General features: G+C 41.0%; 1 protein-coding gene across 5 annotated transcripts in view; it reads right to left on the reverse strand.

Moving 5' to 3' along the window:
* The window catches only part of LOC142582953 (lysine-specific demethylase 8-like), a 110,245-nt gene that overhangs the window by 58,742 nt on the left and 34,656 nt on the right, over nucleotides 1–16,847 (reverse strand). For all 5 annotated transcript variants that reach the window (XM_075693153.1, XM_075693142.1, XM_075693126.1 and 2 more), the window contains one exon: nucleotides 10,636–10,799. In XM_075693153.1, coding sequence (XP_075549268.1) covers nucleotides 10,636–10,799 — 164 coding nt within the window. The remainder of the gene's footprint in view (nucleotides 1–10,635; nucleotides 10,800–16,847) is intronic.

Genomic DNA, 16,847 nt, shown 5'->3' on the forward strand with positions numbered 1-16,847 from the left:
CAATTTCAGGAAATCTGGTAGACTACACCTTTAATGCAATCAAGAATTACTGTTTTGTGCTTCATGAAGCAGCGTTTATGGTCATCCCTACCATTTGGGTCGGCTCAACTTGCAGAGGGAAGACAGTTTTTTGGGAGCAGAAAATGCAACTGATACTTGTGTCTTATGTGTTGTTCTCTAAGATCGTGGGACACTGTGGGAATGTAGAGTATAACAGCTGACTTATTTTCCGATTCAATGCACATTTTTGAAGGCTTATCAATTTCCTAAGGAGCGTTTATGCATGCTCTGGATACACTGCTTCCGAGAGTTGTTCCAACTGGTACTGTATGGCTCCACTCATTAAATCCAGACATGTAGTTCTCCACACTAATTTTTAATAACTTGGAATGCGCCAACTAAAGCAACAACAGTGGTTTATTATCTCTTGGTTCATAACCACCAGAAAATGTAGACAGCACTATAATCAAACATGATGTCAAAAAACCTTCATCTTTCTAAAACTGGGAACTCATGCGTCACTTTCAATGGGCAGAAGCAGTCACATACCATCATCAGTGGGTTAGTAACTATAGACTCAAGTGAGTGTGGTCCTGAATTAAGAAAAATCATATAATTGTCGAAAAACCTAATAAGTTTTAACACCAAGTGTTCACAAAGCGCTGTGTGAAGATTCACAAAGAACAGGTCACTTAAAATTGGGGCTATAGAACAGCCTATATAGATGTCCATGACACTGCTACAACCTTCAAAGCCCTTGACCAAAGAATCCACCCTCTAAAAATGTGACAAGAATAGAGTAATTTCTCTCTCCCTCTTCCCCATTCACAAACTTGACCATAGATAAAATGCTAAAACCTCTAAGAAAAACAGCTAATATCAATATCCCTGATTAACTTTGAAAGCCCACGCAACCAAACTCTTCAACAGATTCTTCAACACAACAAGCTGTCTTGTGGAAGTGAACAGTAAAGACAGTTAATATCTAAAGGAAAAGGACTAATGTAGCAAGAATTATAAGCTCTTACAAATACTACTTCACTAGAACCCCATAGTAATAATCCTTGCAGGGAAGCTAATTCAGATACTCCTGCAAAAACTGCCAAATTGCACACATCAGCCAGTTTTTCATGAAGCATAAATTATGAGCAAATAAGTGCGTGAGTTAACCTTTGAGGGTCAAAGACATAGATATACGGGACCGCGAACAAGTCCCAAATGGCTGATGCCATATATTTACGGTGATGTCTGCATTTCAAAAAATGTGCCCATTTTTTAACTCTGTTGCCCAGCAAGTGCTGCCACCCTATGTGGATAGAAGGAATTTTTTTCACTTCGTAGTCTATTGGTTTTCATTTCATGGCTTCTTTATGCTGGCATTTCAGTGACCGCTCGTTCATATGTGTGTGTGCAGGGAGCGCGGCAGTCAGTTTTGGTTTCGTCTCGCAGGCTGTTTCCGTTTGTTGCGCTCATAAGAATTGATGTCTATCTGGTTTCTAATCTCTCAAAGGGTCCCTGCTAAATGCTCACTCGTTTAGTGCTCACAAGGATGTGATTATATCTCATCACAAGCGGGTGCCGGTACATACAAATGATACCGCTGCATACGGACAATGCTGCCATGCCTGCATTTCTTTTCTTGAGACTCGTAAAAACTTGCTACCTCACACTGGCGATGGGATGAGGGATTACTGCAAGATTCTGACGCATTTGGTTTTTCAGGCGGATGCACAACCATCGAGCTTTCTTGCCTGTGCTCACATACACAGTTCAATTACGCTATGCGCATGCCTGCTGGTTACTCTACTGCAAGTGAGTCGAGTGGCAATTCCACCAATGCAGACTACTGGTCAATTGCCAAATTGAAATATATCTATTTCAGTGTATCAACTTTTTTATTCTTACTATAAGTATTTATGCAAGCCCATCTGTATTCACGAAAAAACAGTGCACGTTTTGCTATGGAAAATATGTTTTGTCACTTTACGGTCACAAAAAAAATTTCGGTAATATTTTTTTCTCTCGAAATAGGTCAGTTTGAAGATTATAAATCGGCAATGAAAAAACTCATCTCTGGGGGATCACATTTGGTAAAAAAGCATTGACCCTCAGAGGGTTGATCAAAGCAGGAATTATTATAGACTAGGTGCACACTGTATCACATCAGCCACTATTATATACTGTACTACCTAATAAGAACTGAAGTTTCTTAGATCAAGCTTCGGACCCTGACAGCAAGTTCTTATGTTGACATGCGCAATGCACATTTTTGTCACAAATGTGTAAATACAGTAAAACCTCATTCATGCGTTTTGGAAAAAAATGTTAGAACATACTAACCGAGAAAATGTACGATCAGAAGTCACTAAAAAATTGACAGATTCAACTAGTGTTAACGCAATGCGAAGTTTCGCACAAATCATTGCAGCACGAGATGCTGATGCGAGCTGAGCTGGTGGTGCTCACGCGGCATCGAGACACGCATTGTCTTTTGTACGGCTTCGGCAAGGTTTCAAATTCAGCCTGGGTCAGCAGCTTCTTCAAGTAGAACATTTTCGTGGGAAGTTTTTTTTATGTGTCCATACAGCGCGCATCGTTGTGGCACAAGAGGCAGATGCCTGTCAAGCTGGTAGGGCCTAAGCGACCCAAGACACACATTTAAGAAAGGGGGTTAAACGAGGGGCCCGATTTTTATTAATCATATCATGAGAAGCCAACAAACAAAGACACCAAGGAAAACATAGGGGAAATTACTTGTACTTACTAATTGAATTAAAGAAATGATAAATAACTGGCAATGAAAGTGGATGAAAAAACAACTTGCCGCAGGTGGGGAATGATCCCACGTCTTCGCATTACGTGTGCAATGCATGGCAATAAAAGTGTCGCACGCGTAATGCGAAGACGTGGGTTCGTTCCCCACCTGAAGCAAGTTTTTTCATCCACTTTCATTGCCATTAATTTATCATTTCTTTAATTTAATTAGTAAGTACAAGTAATTTCCCCTATGTTTTCCTTGGTGTCTTTTGTTTGTTGGCTTCTCATGATATGACCAAGATACACATTGTCATTTTCCAATTGCTTAGTGTTTTAAGACTGCAACAGGAAATATAAACGAAATCAAGCTGGTCGGCAACACTGAAAAACGATGCCTATGTTGCTGCCTACAGCAGGGAACAGCAGTGCGTTTGGGTTATCGTCTATTAAAAGCATGCAGTATGTTTCCAACGGCACTACAGCATACGCGCTATGAAATAGATAAGTGAAGATGCTTATCGCAATAAGGTTGGCAGCAATGGCTGCGAATGCAGTGTGCGATCACCCAGGAGGAGATTTGCTGGTACCGGAATAAGAAACTTGGTGCACACCATTGTTTTCAGGAGACGGGTGGGCGAGTATAGTGGGGAAGCTGCTGCAGCTGGCAGCTACTGTTTTTGATCCCACCTGCCTTGCACCTCTTATTGTTTAGATGGGATCTAGCAGCTGCAAAACGTATCATACAGTTGCAGCTTGGCAATTCATTACAGGTTGGTGCCAAAAGCGCTAGTTTTCCTGGAACGTATGAACCAGTATAAAGTAAGTGTAACTGTATTGGGTCATTTTTTTGTGTTCTCGATCGCAAACATTGGTGCCAAGAAGTCATACATAACGGGATTGTATCAACAAGGTTCCACTGCATACATTGCACTCTTTTCCAATAAAGGTTGTAGTAAGTTCGGTGCTATGGTGTCGTCACTGCCTTCCTCCTCGTCTTTGTGTGTGGCCTAATTTTTGTTTATCAAACATATCAGCTGTCTTGCTGATCGTGGCAAGTACTTCCACGTGATTTTAACACCCAATGCACCCAACCACTGAGTCTGTATAGCAAGGCTTTCCATGTGCACCGAGTAGCTGCAACATCACACTGCTGCAGTTCCTTCTGTTCGTACCAACCAAACTTACGTGGTGACCTCGTAGGTATAAGAACAGGGCCTTCCATAGGCTTCTTCCAAGATCTGCTGGTTGATGGGAAATTGTGCACGCTATACATTCTCCTCAGTGGGCTCGGCTCAACTGTACTTTATACCATATACATGATATAGGCTCAGCAAAGCTGCAGACATAGCAGAATTTGCATACAATACCAGAACACACAGCTGCCCAATTAGCTGCATTTAGACACAGTGTGTATTTGGCTATATTTTTGTGCTGTGCATGAAAATGCCTTCTTCTGCAAAGTAAAAGCCAAGGTACTGCACTGCAGGCAGCACTGACATCTCTCCCTAAAGACATGGCAAATGTGCTTTAACTGGTTCACTTCTAAATTTCTACCATGCTGATCCATTCTCATCCAAAGGTATGGCATCACTGGCTGCGCTAACAGCCGTGTAAACATGTCAAAGCCTGATCACATTTACAGATCTCCATGACAAACCCACAGACACTGGCAGCACAGAGCCCGTTATACAGTGTTCAACATGTACAGGGTGTGACAACGCTATGATTTTGGCCGTCATGCACATCGTTGCACAAAAGAAACAGTCTTCATCCTCTTATAGTTGATGTGCAATATATTAAACTCTGGATAGAGCTTGCTACCAATGATCACAGGCATCTCAAAAAATACAAAAGGCTGGTTGCGTTTGTCGCCATATAGATCAAACGATAACCAAATATTGTAACACATTTTTACATATTTTCGTAAAACATGCCATGGGGTTTGAAATTTGCCTTTTTGATAGAATTTTATTTGATTTTCAGAGTATTACTTTTTTGCCTGAAGGCACGTTATGAATAGGACTTTGTATAAGATAAACACTACCCAGAAATACAAATTCTAGGTCACAGTCAGAGAAAGGAGACATGTATGTAGCAAGAAAGTTTGGTTGTTGTGGCTCTAATAGCTGGCAAGAGAGAAGGATGTGAATTTACCCAATATTGTCCCATTAGCCAAATTCTGATTTTTTTTTTTTTGAAAACTAAAACGCAGTATACAGAAACTAATTCCTTCTGGACGATTTGCTACAAACGCACTATAAAATTAAAAACATGTTGGGCCCCCACAGGGAACAACTTTTGAGCAGTAACTGCCTAAATCAGAAAAATCTGCAATGGAAGTAAAACTGGTGCTTGGCAGCAGCAGTCAAAATTTTTTTTCATAGCAATATTTCTTTTTTTCAAAATCTACACACTGATTCAATGTTCCTGCAGGATAAAGGCCAACATATATTATTCTATTAAAGTGACAAATGTCGACCAGACATGCTTGGCCGGTCTTACGTGAAATCAGCCTACCATACATTATTTTCATTACACACTTAAAAAGTTTGCACCCGTTGGGACTTATCTTGTCCCACAACAATAACTGTCATCTGTTTTGCCCGAATTTCCTCTCATTAATGCTGCAAGCGCAGTACATTCAAGTCACGAACAGCATGCGCGTCATCAGCGTAGCATAGCATTCTTGACAGGAAAGTAGCGAGCGCCGAGTTTTTAAGAAAGGAAATGCAAGCAAGGCAGACGGCGATTATATTTTTTTTTTGGGACAAGATACGCCCCAAAGGGTGAAAACATTTTTAAGAGTGTAAAGTGACAAATTTCAACCAGACAGTCTCGACTAATCTTATGTGGAATTTTTTTTTTTTATTGATACTGCAATCCCACTTTGGGGATTTTGGCAGGAGGGTACAAGTGTTGAAAACATCACAAAAAATGCAACCAACAAATACATAGATACATAAGAGTAAATAAACTAATATAAACTAAAATAGAAAGCATACGGAAAGTACTAAGTTAGACACGATGTAAACAAGGTAAGTGAAGGCTGTTGAACTTGGGTGTTAGTAAGTTGGTTCCATTCAGTTATTGTCCGCGGAAAGAAAGAGTATTTAAAGGAGTTGTTACACGTGCGAAACTGAGCAATTGTTAATAGGTGTCTTTGTCTAGTAGCATACCCGGATGAAAAGGTTATTACGTCTCAAGTGTCTCATTTATAGTGCCCCTTTACGATTTGATACATAAATTTTAGCATAGATGACCGGTTTCTTTGGGTTATTTGTGGCAAGTTGCCTCTGGTTAAAAGGGCAGAAACAGAAGAACGTCCAAAGCTGTTATATATGGATCGCACACCCCTTTTTTGTACGCTTTCAATCTTGTTAATATTAGTTCGAGTGAAGGGGTCCCAGTTTATGGCTGCATAATCTAATGATGGGAGAATAAGCGCTTTATATGCGGTCATGCGAACATCAGGAGTGGTAAATTTTAAAGCTTTTCGTAGAAAGAACAACGTACAGTTTGCATTTCTTACGACATAATCAATGTGTTTAGTCCAGTCTAAGTTATGTGTTATCCAGAGGCCCAGGTATTTGTAATGAGGTACTTCGTGAAGAACACTGTTGTTGATAGAATAGATAAAGGTTAATGGACTTTTTTTTATGAGTAACTCTCATAAACACTGTTTTTTCATAGTTAATACACATTTGCCACATATCACACCATTGAACAATTTTGTTGAGTGTATCATTTAAAAGAATTTGGTCAGCTGTACTGTTCACTTCCGTGTAAATCACGCAGTCATCGGCATACAATCGTATTTTGACAGGAATGTTGCAGACAATATCATTAATAAACAAAAGAAAAAGAAGGGGTCCAAGCACCGACCCCTGGGGAACGCCCGAGTCCACACCAACAACTTCCAAAGTTTCTCCATTAAAGACAACAAACTGTTTTTGATTGTTAATGTATGCAGCAATCCAGTTTAAAAGTTGGTGGTTATTTAGGATTTTCCCTAATTTGTGCAATAACTTCTTATGAGAGACTTCATCAAACGCTTTTTTAAAGTCCACAAAAATTACATCGGTTTGTTTTTCGTTATTAATTGAAAGTGCAAAGTCATGTATAGCTTCTGCTAGCTGGGTACACGTAGAATAACCTTGTGGAAATCCATGTTGATACTTTGTTAAAATATTATGTTTGTCAAGAAACTGTATTATGTGGTTATGTATAATATGTTCTAAAATATGTTCTAATGTTCTAAAAGTTTACATGCAGTACAGGTTAAGGAAATCGGACGACAGTTCTTTATACAGTCTTTCCTCCCATTGTTATGCATAGATTTTACTCTGGCAATTCCCCAGTCGTCCGGAACTTGCCCCTCAGATAGTGATCTAGAGAACAGAACACACAAGTATCTTGAAACCCATTCTGCGTATCTCTTAAAAAATGAGTTTGGTATGTCATCTGGCCCTGGAGACTTCTTTACATCGAGTTTTAAGAGCATATTCAAAATTCCAGCTTCCCTAATTAGAACATCTGGTATGGGTGGGAAATTTGCATCGAAGTGTGGTAATACATCGCTATAACAGTGAATATGCTCTTAAATTGCTCATTGAAGGCATTTGAAATTTTTTTTTGCGTCATCTACTTGTACACCTTTGATATCAAAGACGTCACCAATCGCTAGAAGTCGGGCATGTGTGCCGCCAGAATTTTTCGGGGACATGCGTATAAAATTTGGTATGGACTCTCCGAAATACCATTGTTTGTCAGTTCTTACTTGTGTTTTTAGCTGTAACGTAATATCCGCTATTTTCTGCGCAGTACAGGAAGAGTTTGTAGATTTCTGTTTTTTCTTTAGTCTCTTGAGTTGCCTTTGTAACCGCAATGAGTCCAGAGAGATCCAGGCATTTTTGCGCTTCAACTTCTTTACAATCCGGGGAACATATTTATTGATGCATTCTTTTACAATTATTTTCAATTGATGCCAAAGACTGTTTATATCTCAAGAATAGGATGAGAAAATATAGAAATTAAAGGAAAGCATGTCAATGACAGAGACATCATCAGCTCGTGAAAAGTTAGGGAAACTAGACATTGGGTTATAACGTTTGATTGCTGCACCAGTCAATTCTAGCAATACTGCAGAATGGTCCGAGATACCAGGTATTACCTCACAGGAAGTTTCGGCTGCAATTGAACCACTTACAAAAAACAAGTATGGACTTTGAGTTACCCTGAATCCTGGTGTAATCTTGAACCACTTGCAGTAAGTCGAACGCGAAGGCCATATCTATCAGTATTTCACAGTGATTAATTATCATTTTTGTTTCGGGCTGTGAATGTTGACCAATCCACCTTGGGCAGATTGAAATCGCCTGATAGGATTATTTTGTCCCAAAGCCTGACTTGCGTGTCTAGATACTTTCTTAAGTTTTCTAGGATGCCAACATCAGAACCAGGAGGCCTGTAAATAGCGCCTATAACATACCTGGTGTTACCACAGTACACTTTGCAAAAGTTTGCCTCAACACCAGGCATATCAGGCATTTTTTTCTTGCCTAAGGATTTGTTAAAAAGAATAGCCACCCCACCACCCTTACTCTCGCGGTCTTTTCCATGTACGCTGTATCCAGCAGGCACAAATTCACTGTCATAAATGGACAAATTTAACCCCGTTTCAGTGAGGATGGCTATATCAATGCTATGGGTCAGCAACAATGCCTCTAGCTCAGTAACCTTGTTAACGACACTTCTGCAGTTTACATTAAGTACTTTCAGTGACAGTGCGTCATGTTTTTGCCGCCAATTAGCCTTTTTGTTTAACTTATAGCATGAACCGATAGTTTCGTTCCACCCGAACATGACGTCATCCACGCTTAGTTTATCAAAATAGATTTTCACTTTAGATCCGTTTTTCCTTTCATCAGCTGATGTGCCCCACAATTTTGTCCTTATTTCTCTTACCCTATAGGGAAAGTCTTCCGAAATCGACACCATACTTCCCTTAAGTTTATTACAGTTATTTAATATAGGTATCTTCTCTCGGTAGTCCAGAAACTTTAGAATAACACGACAGCGTTTATTTTCGGCCTTCTGCCCGATTCAATGACATCTTTAGATTCCCGTGACTGCAGCCTGTAGTGTGTCTTTGAAAATTTCATCTTTTACTTTTTTTAATAGGCCATCTGCAGTTTCGCCACGTGGCTCTTCTATGCCATATATAACCAGGTTGTTTCGGCGGCTTCTATTTTCTAGCTCATCTACCTTGCTCATCAGGGATACAATCTCTTTGTTTAATCCTGTAACTGTTGCTTCTACTTCTTGTACTTTGGCGGTTAGCGTCGTTAAGTTTCTAGTTGTTTATCAACTTTGTCTGCACTCTGTTAGAGCAGAAATCTTCTTTTCTATTGCATCTTGAGTTGTATGCATTTTTTCAATGCAGGAATGTGTTTTGGCTTGGCCCTCTAAGATTTTAGCCAACATTTCGCTATCACCGGGACCAGGGTTCGCCTCAACATCTCTGCAAACAAGCAAATCAACCGGCAGTGAATAAATACATGTTAGCAAAGATTTTACACCATGTGGGCAGGGCAGCAGCAGCAGTAAATAACGGTTATCGCTTCTGTAACAATATCCAGGTAGGTAACTACTAACCCGTATCGTGCAGCAGAAAGAATTCCTAGATTCCTAGGCATGTTGCCCTTGCTGCTGCCGCAGTGCCCACTGAAGATCCAGGTTTCTGGCGATGCTTTTGTAGCCTTCGGAGGGGTCACGTGATGAGTCGTTGCTCCTGTGAATCGCCACGCAGTCTCAGCGTGTGACTCTATGAACGGTGCACCTTCGGAGACCCGGCAGCTGTCGATGATCGTTGATGCAGGGTGCCTCACGATAACCTAATCGACACGTGCGGCATCTTGCATTCTGTTGTGGACAGTCAGGTGATTCCCGAGTAGAACAGCTGTGACCTGTATCATGAAGCAGAAAGAATTTCTAGGCATGTTGCCCTCGCTGCTGCTGAAGTGCCCACTGAAGATCCAGGTTTCTGGCGATGCTTTTGTAGCCTTCAGAGGGGTCACGTGATGAGTCCACTTTCGGAGACCTGGCAGTTGTCGATGATCATTAATGCAGGGTGCCTCATGATAACCCAATCAACACGTGCGGCATCTTGCGTTCTGTTGCGTACAGTCAGTTGATTCCCAAGTAGAACAGCCGTGGCCTGTATCATGAAGCAGAAAGAATTTCTAGGCATGTTGCCCTTGCTGCTGCCGCAGTGCCCACCATTATGTTGAAAAAATTTAATAAAATTGGCCAAACTGCCATTTTCTTTCATATAGAAACGCAACATAATTGCCTTTTCATAATCAGTGACTGACTACTATTTACCAATTACAAATAGAGGACATTATATATCATTGGAAGCAGGGACTGTATTTTCACAGTGCTGGTGCAACTCCTATCACACACTTACTACTTTTTCTCACTTTTTGCCCAAGTTTCCAACTGGGTGCAGACCTCCTTAGCTCACACTATTGATGTTGATTATAGAAAACCAAGAAATGTTGCTGCAAGGAAGCAGGCATAATGACAGCCTGAAACCAATTGCTTACAGCAAGTAGCAAGGACTGGTAGTAAATAGGAGCAAGAAACAGTAAAGGAAGCTACTCACAAGTAGCCGCTCGCATAAATTTTCCCTTCAGCTGTAGCAAAAAATGTGGCCACGTTTTTTTTTTTTTATCTGGCACACGGTTTACTACCTGGTCCAACCATCACTGTTGGCGTAAACAGTCATTTGTAAATTTTCTCAAATTAGTGCTGCTATTTATACAGTATCCTAGATGTGTTTTCAAGTAAGCCAGCTTTAGCATACATACTAATTACCTCCATGGTCGTGTTGACAATGCAGGCCAGTAGTCCATCCCTTTGGTTATAATAACAGGCTGCTCCGCATTTAAATACGTTTTCATAAAATGTTCCACCGATGGGCAAGCGAGCCGACTCAAAGGAAACTTTAAGGCGATCGAGTGAGGTTCCTTGCACTCCACCTAGAGAGAGAGGGAAAGAATCCTGTAAACTACTGGCCCATGAAGCATGTTAGCAGACACAGTAGACATAATAAAACGAGTAATTTTTACAAGTCAATGGAACATGTAGGCTCTAAGTAAAACAAAAGAAATAAACCTGCTGGATTTTTTAATCATTTTGCTTTACCAAAGGCATTAAGTTTTCAACCAATCGAAACTGGTAAACAAATGGCAAAACATGGTATCTTCATTGCACCTAAAGCCATAATGTTGCGTGTTTGATAAATCACTACACAGGTTGCTATTTTCAAGGCTAGCTTAAACATGGTGCTTTCATTCATGCTGAATGTAGAAACATGTCCTTACGCTTTGATCACTGTAACAGGAGTACCCAGTGTCTTACTTATTCATACACAGACACATTATTCACCAAGGCCAAAGTCACTACATAGGAGAGTTGGTTACAGCAGTGGTGGAATAGCCATTTCCCTTTTCAGTGCAGGTGCTGCCGTAGGCAAGAAGCTGATTTGGCGCAGCAGCAAGCACTTTTGGCACAGGGTCCAACGCACGTGTATAGTAGGTCCAACGCACCATATAGTACCATGCAAATATTAACAGATAAGTCTATATGCTGTAGCGACGGGTCTGCGCGAGGCTTACCCTATAAGCACAGTCAGGAAAGGATGTGACACTCCTCCACACCGCGACGCACACAGGGCGCTACAGCCAGGTGCATTGATATGGCGCAGAGAAGGCACCACAGACAGATTGTCAACAAACGCGTGTTTATTAACCCAGGATGCAGCACAGTGCGACAGTCACGACTTGTAGGCAAAGGTTCATCGCAAGACCAATCGAGTATGCACACCTGCACTGAATATGACATCATGTAATATACTCATGTCATGCCACGTACATTAGGAAATTTTAAAATAGGAGCCACAAAGCAAAAAAAAAAAGAAAACATCAGCGCCACTGCGCATACGCAAGACACAAATATGGTGTTGTGTTTGCGTCGATAACGCTATCTCACCGAAATAGCGCAGCGACACAAACTCGTAAACGTTTTGAATCAATGAACATGTTGGCACCCATCAAAGTGGCGGGTCTCACCATGCACCACATTAGCTAATACCATTCTTAACTATGCACTACGCACGATTCTGATGACAGCGGCTCTATTGCAAAGCCCCGCTATCACCCATAAACGTAGAAAACTTTATCTTTAATCACAGAATGTGACATCCTCCTTTGGCAAACTCCCCGGTACCACACGGGTTCAATGAACACCAAAATAAAAAGCCGGCGAAATGGTACAGCGGCACTACATGTATACGCCCGTCAGAGAAAAATGCGCGAATGACAAACCAGATGACTGTGACGGGCCCATAGTTCTGGTCCTGATAGGAAGTCATGTGGGCTGGGATCTCAAGACAACACTAAGCCGCCCGAAGTTGGCAACATCTAATACCAGGACAGCTGGCGGTGGGATAAATGTAAACATGCTACCAGCATAGCAGCACCCAGTGAGGCCAGTGCGCACTTGCTGTAGTTGGCCCATTTATGCACTGCCAGCTTGAAAATATATAGTTGCATTCAGGGATATGATCACTTTTGCGAGATTTCGTGCGACACGGCAACACAGCCGTGACTATGTCACCCAACATACCGCTCTTTGTGCAGGTCTTGTATGCATGCAATGCCTTCGTCTTCAACGGGATAACATCCCTCTCGGACGGTGGATGCTCGGAGCTTCGCTGCGGCATTATCGCGTCGACGCGCATGAACCCGGGCAGCAATTACGCTACATCGTTCACGGAAAGCTGCACGGTACTGCTGCCAACGCCACACGTGGAAGCCACCTTCTGCGCATCTTCGTCGAGCACAGTGACCACGGTATCCGCCCACAAAAAGGACCTGCTGCTGCCTATAAATTGGAGCTCACTGAGGGACAGCTTCAGTGGGCACGGCAACACAGCCGTGACTATGTCACCCAACATACCGCTCTTTGTGCAGGTTAGTAATACGAAATACTGTTTCCGTAGTGACGACCTTTGTCTTATAGTGTTGCCGTGCCCACACACTGTGTTATGCAACTTTTCTGAGTGTCTATCGTTAGTGGGTTTGCTGCTTAAGCTGTCGGGCGACGTAGAAGAAAATCCTGGACCGGTAACGGAAGCAATGTTTGCAAATGTAATCCAGAACCAGAAAGAGATCCTGTCGAAACTCACTGAGGTTCAGTCAAATCAGGCTAGCTCAGAAACGAGAATGCTTGAAATGCAAAAACGGCTTCTTGCAATTAACAGAAACTACAAAGCTTTGATGATACTCAGCTCCGGCTCACAAACGTTGAAGCGCTTGTTGACAGGTGGGATGAAAGCGCGACGAGCCTTGTTAGACAGGTTGATGATTTGGACAACCGTTCTAGAAGAAATAATTTAATAATAAGAGGCATGCAAGAAGGCGTGCAGGAGAATGAAGTTGTACTGATGAAAAATGTCACTGAAGTTTTTAGAGACATTCTGAAGGTGCAAGTAAGCTCAATTGAACGAATTCACAGGCTCGGAAAGAAAACACCTGGTAGAAACCGCCCAATTATCTTTCGGCTAGCGGACTTCAGGGAGAAAGTAAAGATTTTGAACAATTGTACAAAGCTTAAAGATACAGAGATAAGCATTAGCAAAGATTACTCTAAACGTGTAGTAGAAATTAGGAAGAAACTGTGGGACTCGTGTGCCGAGGAAAGAAAAGAAGGTCGTAGGGCCAAACTTGTCTTTGATAAACTGAAAATGAATAATATATTGTATGGATGGGATCAGGATAAAAATTTGAGGTACCAAATTTCGAGAGTAATTGAAGCTGGCAACTGACTCCAACAAGGTAAACAGGATGGCTTTAAGATTATAAGCATAAATGCGCGGAGCATAATAAACAAAACCGATGCATTGGAAGTTGTGGTTTTGGAACATGAACCTGACGTTATTGTCATAACAGAGACATGGTTACATAGCAATATCAGAGACGCCGAAGTCGTGCCAATTGGTTACAAAGCATTTAGAAGGGATCGAGGAGCAAGAGGTGGAGGAGTAGCCATATTGGTTAAGCAAAGCATATTGTGTACTACCCTTGAACAATCGGATAGTATCGAAGCTATATGGATTAAAACTAAGCTTGCTGATCGAACAGTTTACATTGGAGGTGTATATAGGGCCCCAAATACTTCACCTGATGGAATGAACAGCCTAAGGGAATTTATGGAAATAAATTTTCGAGAAGGAGACAATATCATTCTTCTGGGCGACTTTAATTTACCGGGAATTAATTGGAGCTCATACTCACCCGGGGAGGTAGACGTGGCTAGTTGCGAACAGCTTTTGGACTTGGCGTTTTCTTATGATTTAGAGCAAATTGTAGGAGAACCCACCAGAGTGTGTGGTACAACCTCATCTATTTTGGATCTTATTTTAGTGTCGCATGGGTTGGTAGGGCTTTTGACGGATTGCCATGTAGAGGACGGAATATCAGACCACAAGATTCCAATAGCTACTTTCAGTATGTCACCATCCCCCTCACTCGCTAACCTCAAGAAAAAGAGTTTGGAATTTTCAATCCGCAGATGATGCGAGTGTCTTAGACTATCTCGAAAGCTCCTTTGATGCATTTACCTACTTGTATCAATCGGATGTGAGCATTGATGATTTGTGGAATTTCTCCTACAGTGTAGTAACTCATTGCATGGATAAATTTGTTCCTAAGAAGAATAAAAAATGCGGAAAGACTAATCCTTGGATGAACCGAAAAATCATTCAGGCAAAACGGAAAATTAAAAGAAAACGGAAAGCATGTTCTCAAAAGAAGTATACAGATGATGAAACTTCAATTCGGGAAATGAGGCAAGAATTGAAGCGGCTCATTAAGGAGGCGAAAGACCAATTTTACAATGTAACATTGACGAAGTTCCTCTCAGAAGCACCGGCTAAGTTTTGGCGATATGTCAATCCGCCCAATAAGCAGTGCTGTTCTAATCCCGAAATTAATGATGCTGAAAGGGCTGATCAATTTAATCTTTTCTTTTCGTCGGTTTATACAAAGGATGATGAAGCAGTGCCTAGTGTATGTGAATTCTCTGTCCGCCCTCCCATTTCGAATATTAAGATAACTGAGGAAGGTGTTCTAAACCTTTTATTCAATATAAAGACTAAAAAGAGCCCTGGACCAGACGATATTCCTAACGAATTCTTAGTGAGGTATGCTGAATGGGTGTCTAAGTTCCTTACAAAAATATTTAATTCCTCCGTATTGAATGGGTCTTTCCCTACCGCATGGAAACTAGCAAGAATAATACCAGTTCATAAAACTGGGAACACTTCAGACATTAGCAATTACCGACCAATTTCCCTCACAAGTACATGCTCTAAACTTCTGGAACATATCATATCCAAACACTTGTCACAATACCTTGAAATGCATAACTTGTTATCCCCTGTGCAACATGGTTTCCGTAAAGGACTATCTACAATCACTCAATTAGTTGAATTGGTTCATGACACTTCACAAACGATAAATTCCCGTGGACAGATGGACCTCATTTATTTGGATTTTGCCAAAGCATTCGATAAAGTTTCCCACTCCAAACTTTTGTTCAAAATTAATACTGTGTTTAAGAATCCTAACCTCACAAAGTGGTTTACATCGTACTTACAGTGCCGTCAGCAGTACGTTCAAATAAACGAGCATAGGTCCAGTCTTCAACCGGTGTTATCCGGAGTACTTCAGGGAAGTGTCCTAGGTCCTCTTCTCTTTCTTATTTTCATTAATGACTTGACACATCACATTTCTGTTCCAATAAGACTATTCGCTGACGACTGTGTTGTTTATAATAATATAGAATCTTCCAGTGACCAAATTAAATTGCAATGCAACCTTGATAACATTATGAAATGGTGTTCTGACTGGCAAATGGTTATAAATCCAACTAAATCATTAAGCATGTCTATTACAAGAAAAAAGAAGATCCTGCTATTTCCTTATAGTATACATGGCAACAAGCTTAAAAAGGTAGAGGAGCACAAATATTTGGGTTTATTATTTAGAAGTGACTTAAGCTGGAATAGCCATGTAGATGAAGTAAGTAAGAAGGTGAATAATGCGCTTTGGAGCCTAAGACAAAATTTACACACAGCAACCTCTGAAGTTAAAAACTTGGCCTATAGAACACTGATCAGACCAATCATTGAGTACGTGAAAATTGTCTGGGATCTTTACACAGAGAAAAACCGTAAGAAACTGGAAAGGATTCAGAGGTTAGCTTCTCGATTCATCTTCAACAAATATGGCCGACTTCACTCCCCTTCAAAACTATGTCAGCTTGCAAATCTTCCCAGTTTAGAATTAAGGACTAAGTATGATAGGCTGAAGTTGCTGTTCCTTATTATTCATAATGAAATAAAAATTAATAGGACGAACTATTTTGAAATTTCTAATAACGAATCTTCTAGACATCGCCACAGCATGTATATTCCCCCTCCGGTAACCCATAATGACACATTTAAATGTAGCTTCTTTCCAAGAACGATAAAAGAGTGGAACATGCTTCCCAATTTCGTAGTTCAGTCCCCCTCTTTAAATAGTTTTCTGAGTAATTTGCATGCCATTATTTATTCCAAGAGCGTGGTCCGTTAATGATCTCACTTTCCGAATCATCTTATTTTATGATTTTGTTATTATCTGTGTATGTTGTTCTTATTTTACATGCCTCAAGGTACATTGACTGGTTTTTTTCTGCTTGCCCTATTACAATGTATATGTAATGCAATTTCTTTTTGTACATTGTATTCAGATGTATTGTACGCCCTGCCTGAATCAAATGTGTTGACGTTGCTTGTTTTATTATTTTTCTCCACTCCTGTAATGGCCCTAAAGAAAGGGCTGACGGTATCAATAAAGAAAGAAAGAAGACTCGGCACGGGATGCAAACTGGGCTAAACTCACTTTGCACAGCGCAACAGATGGTCTCCGACATGTCCCATGCGAAGATGCAAAATCACACTTAAGTGATTGCATCCCCGA

This window comes from Dermacentor variabilis, chromosome 1 (assembly GCF_050947875.1).
Source record: "Dermacentor variabilis isolate Ectoservices chromosome 1, ASM5094787v1, whole genome shotgun sequence".
NCBI lineage: Eukaryota > Metazoa > Arthropoda > Arachnida > Ixodida > Ixodidae > Dermacentor > Dermacentor variabilis.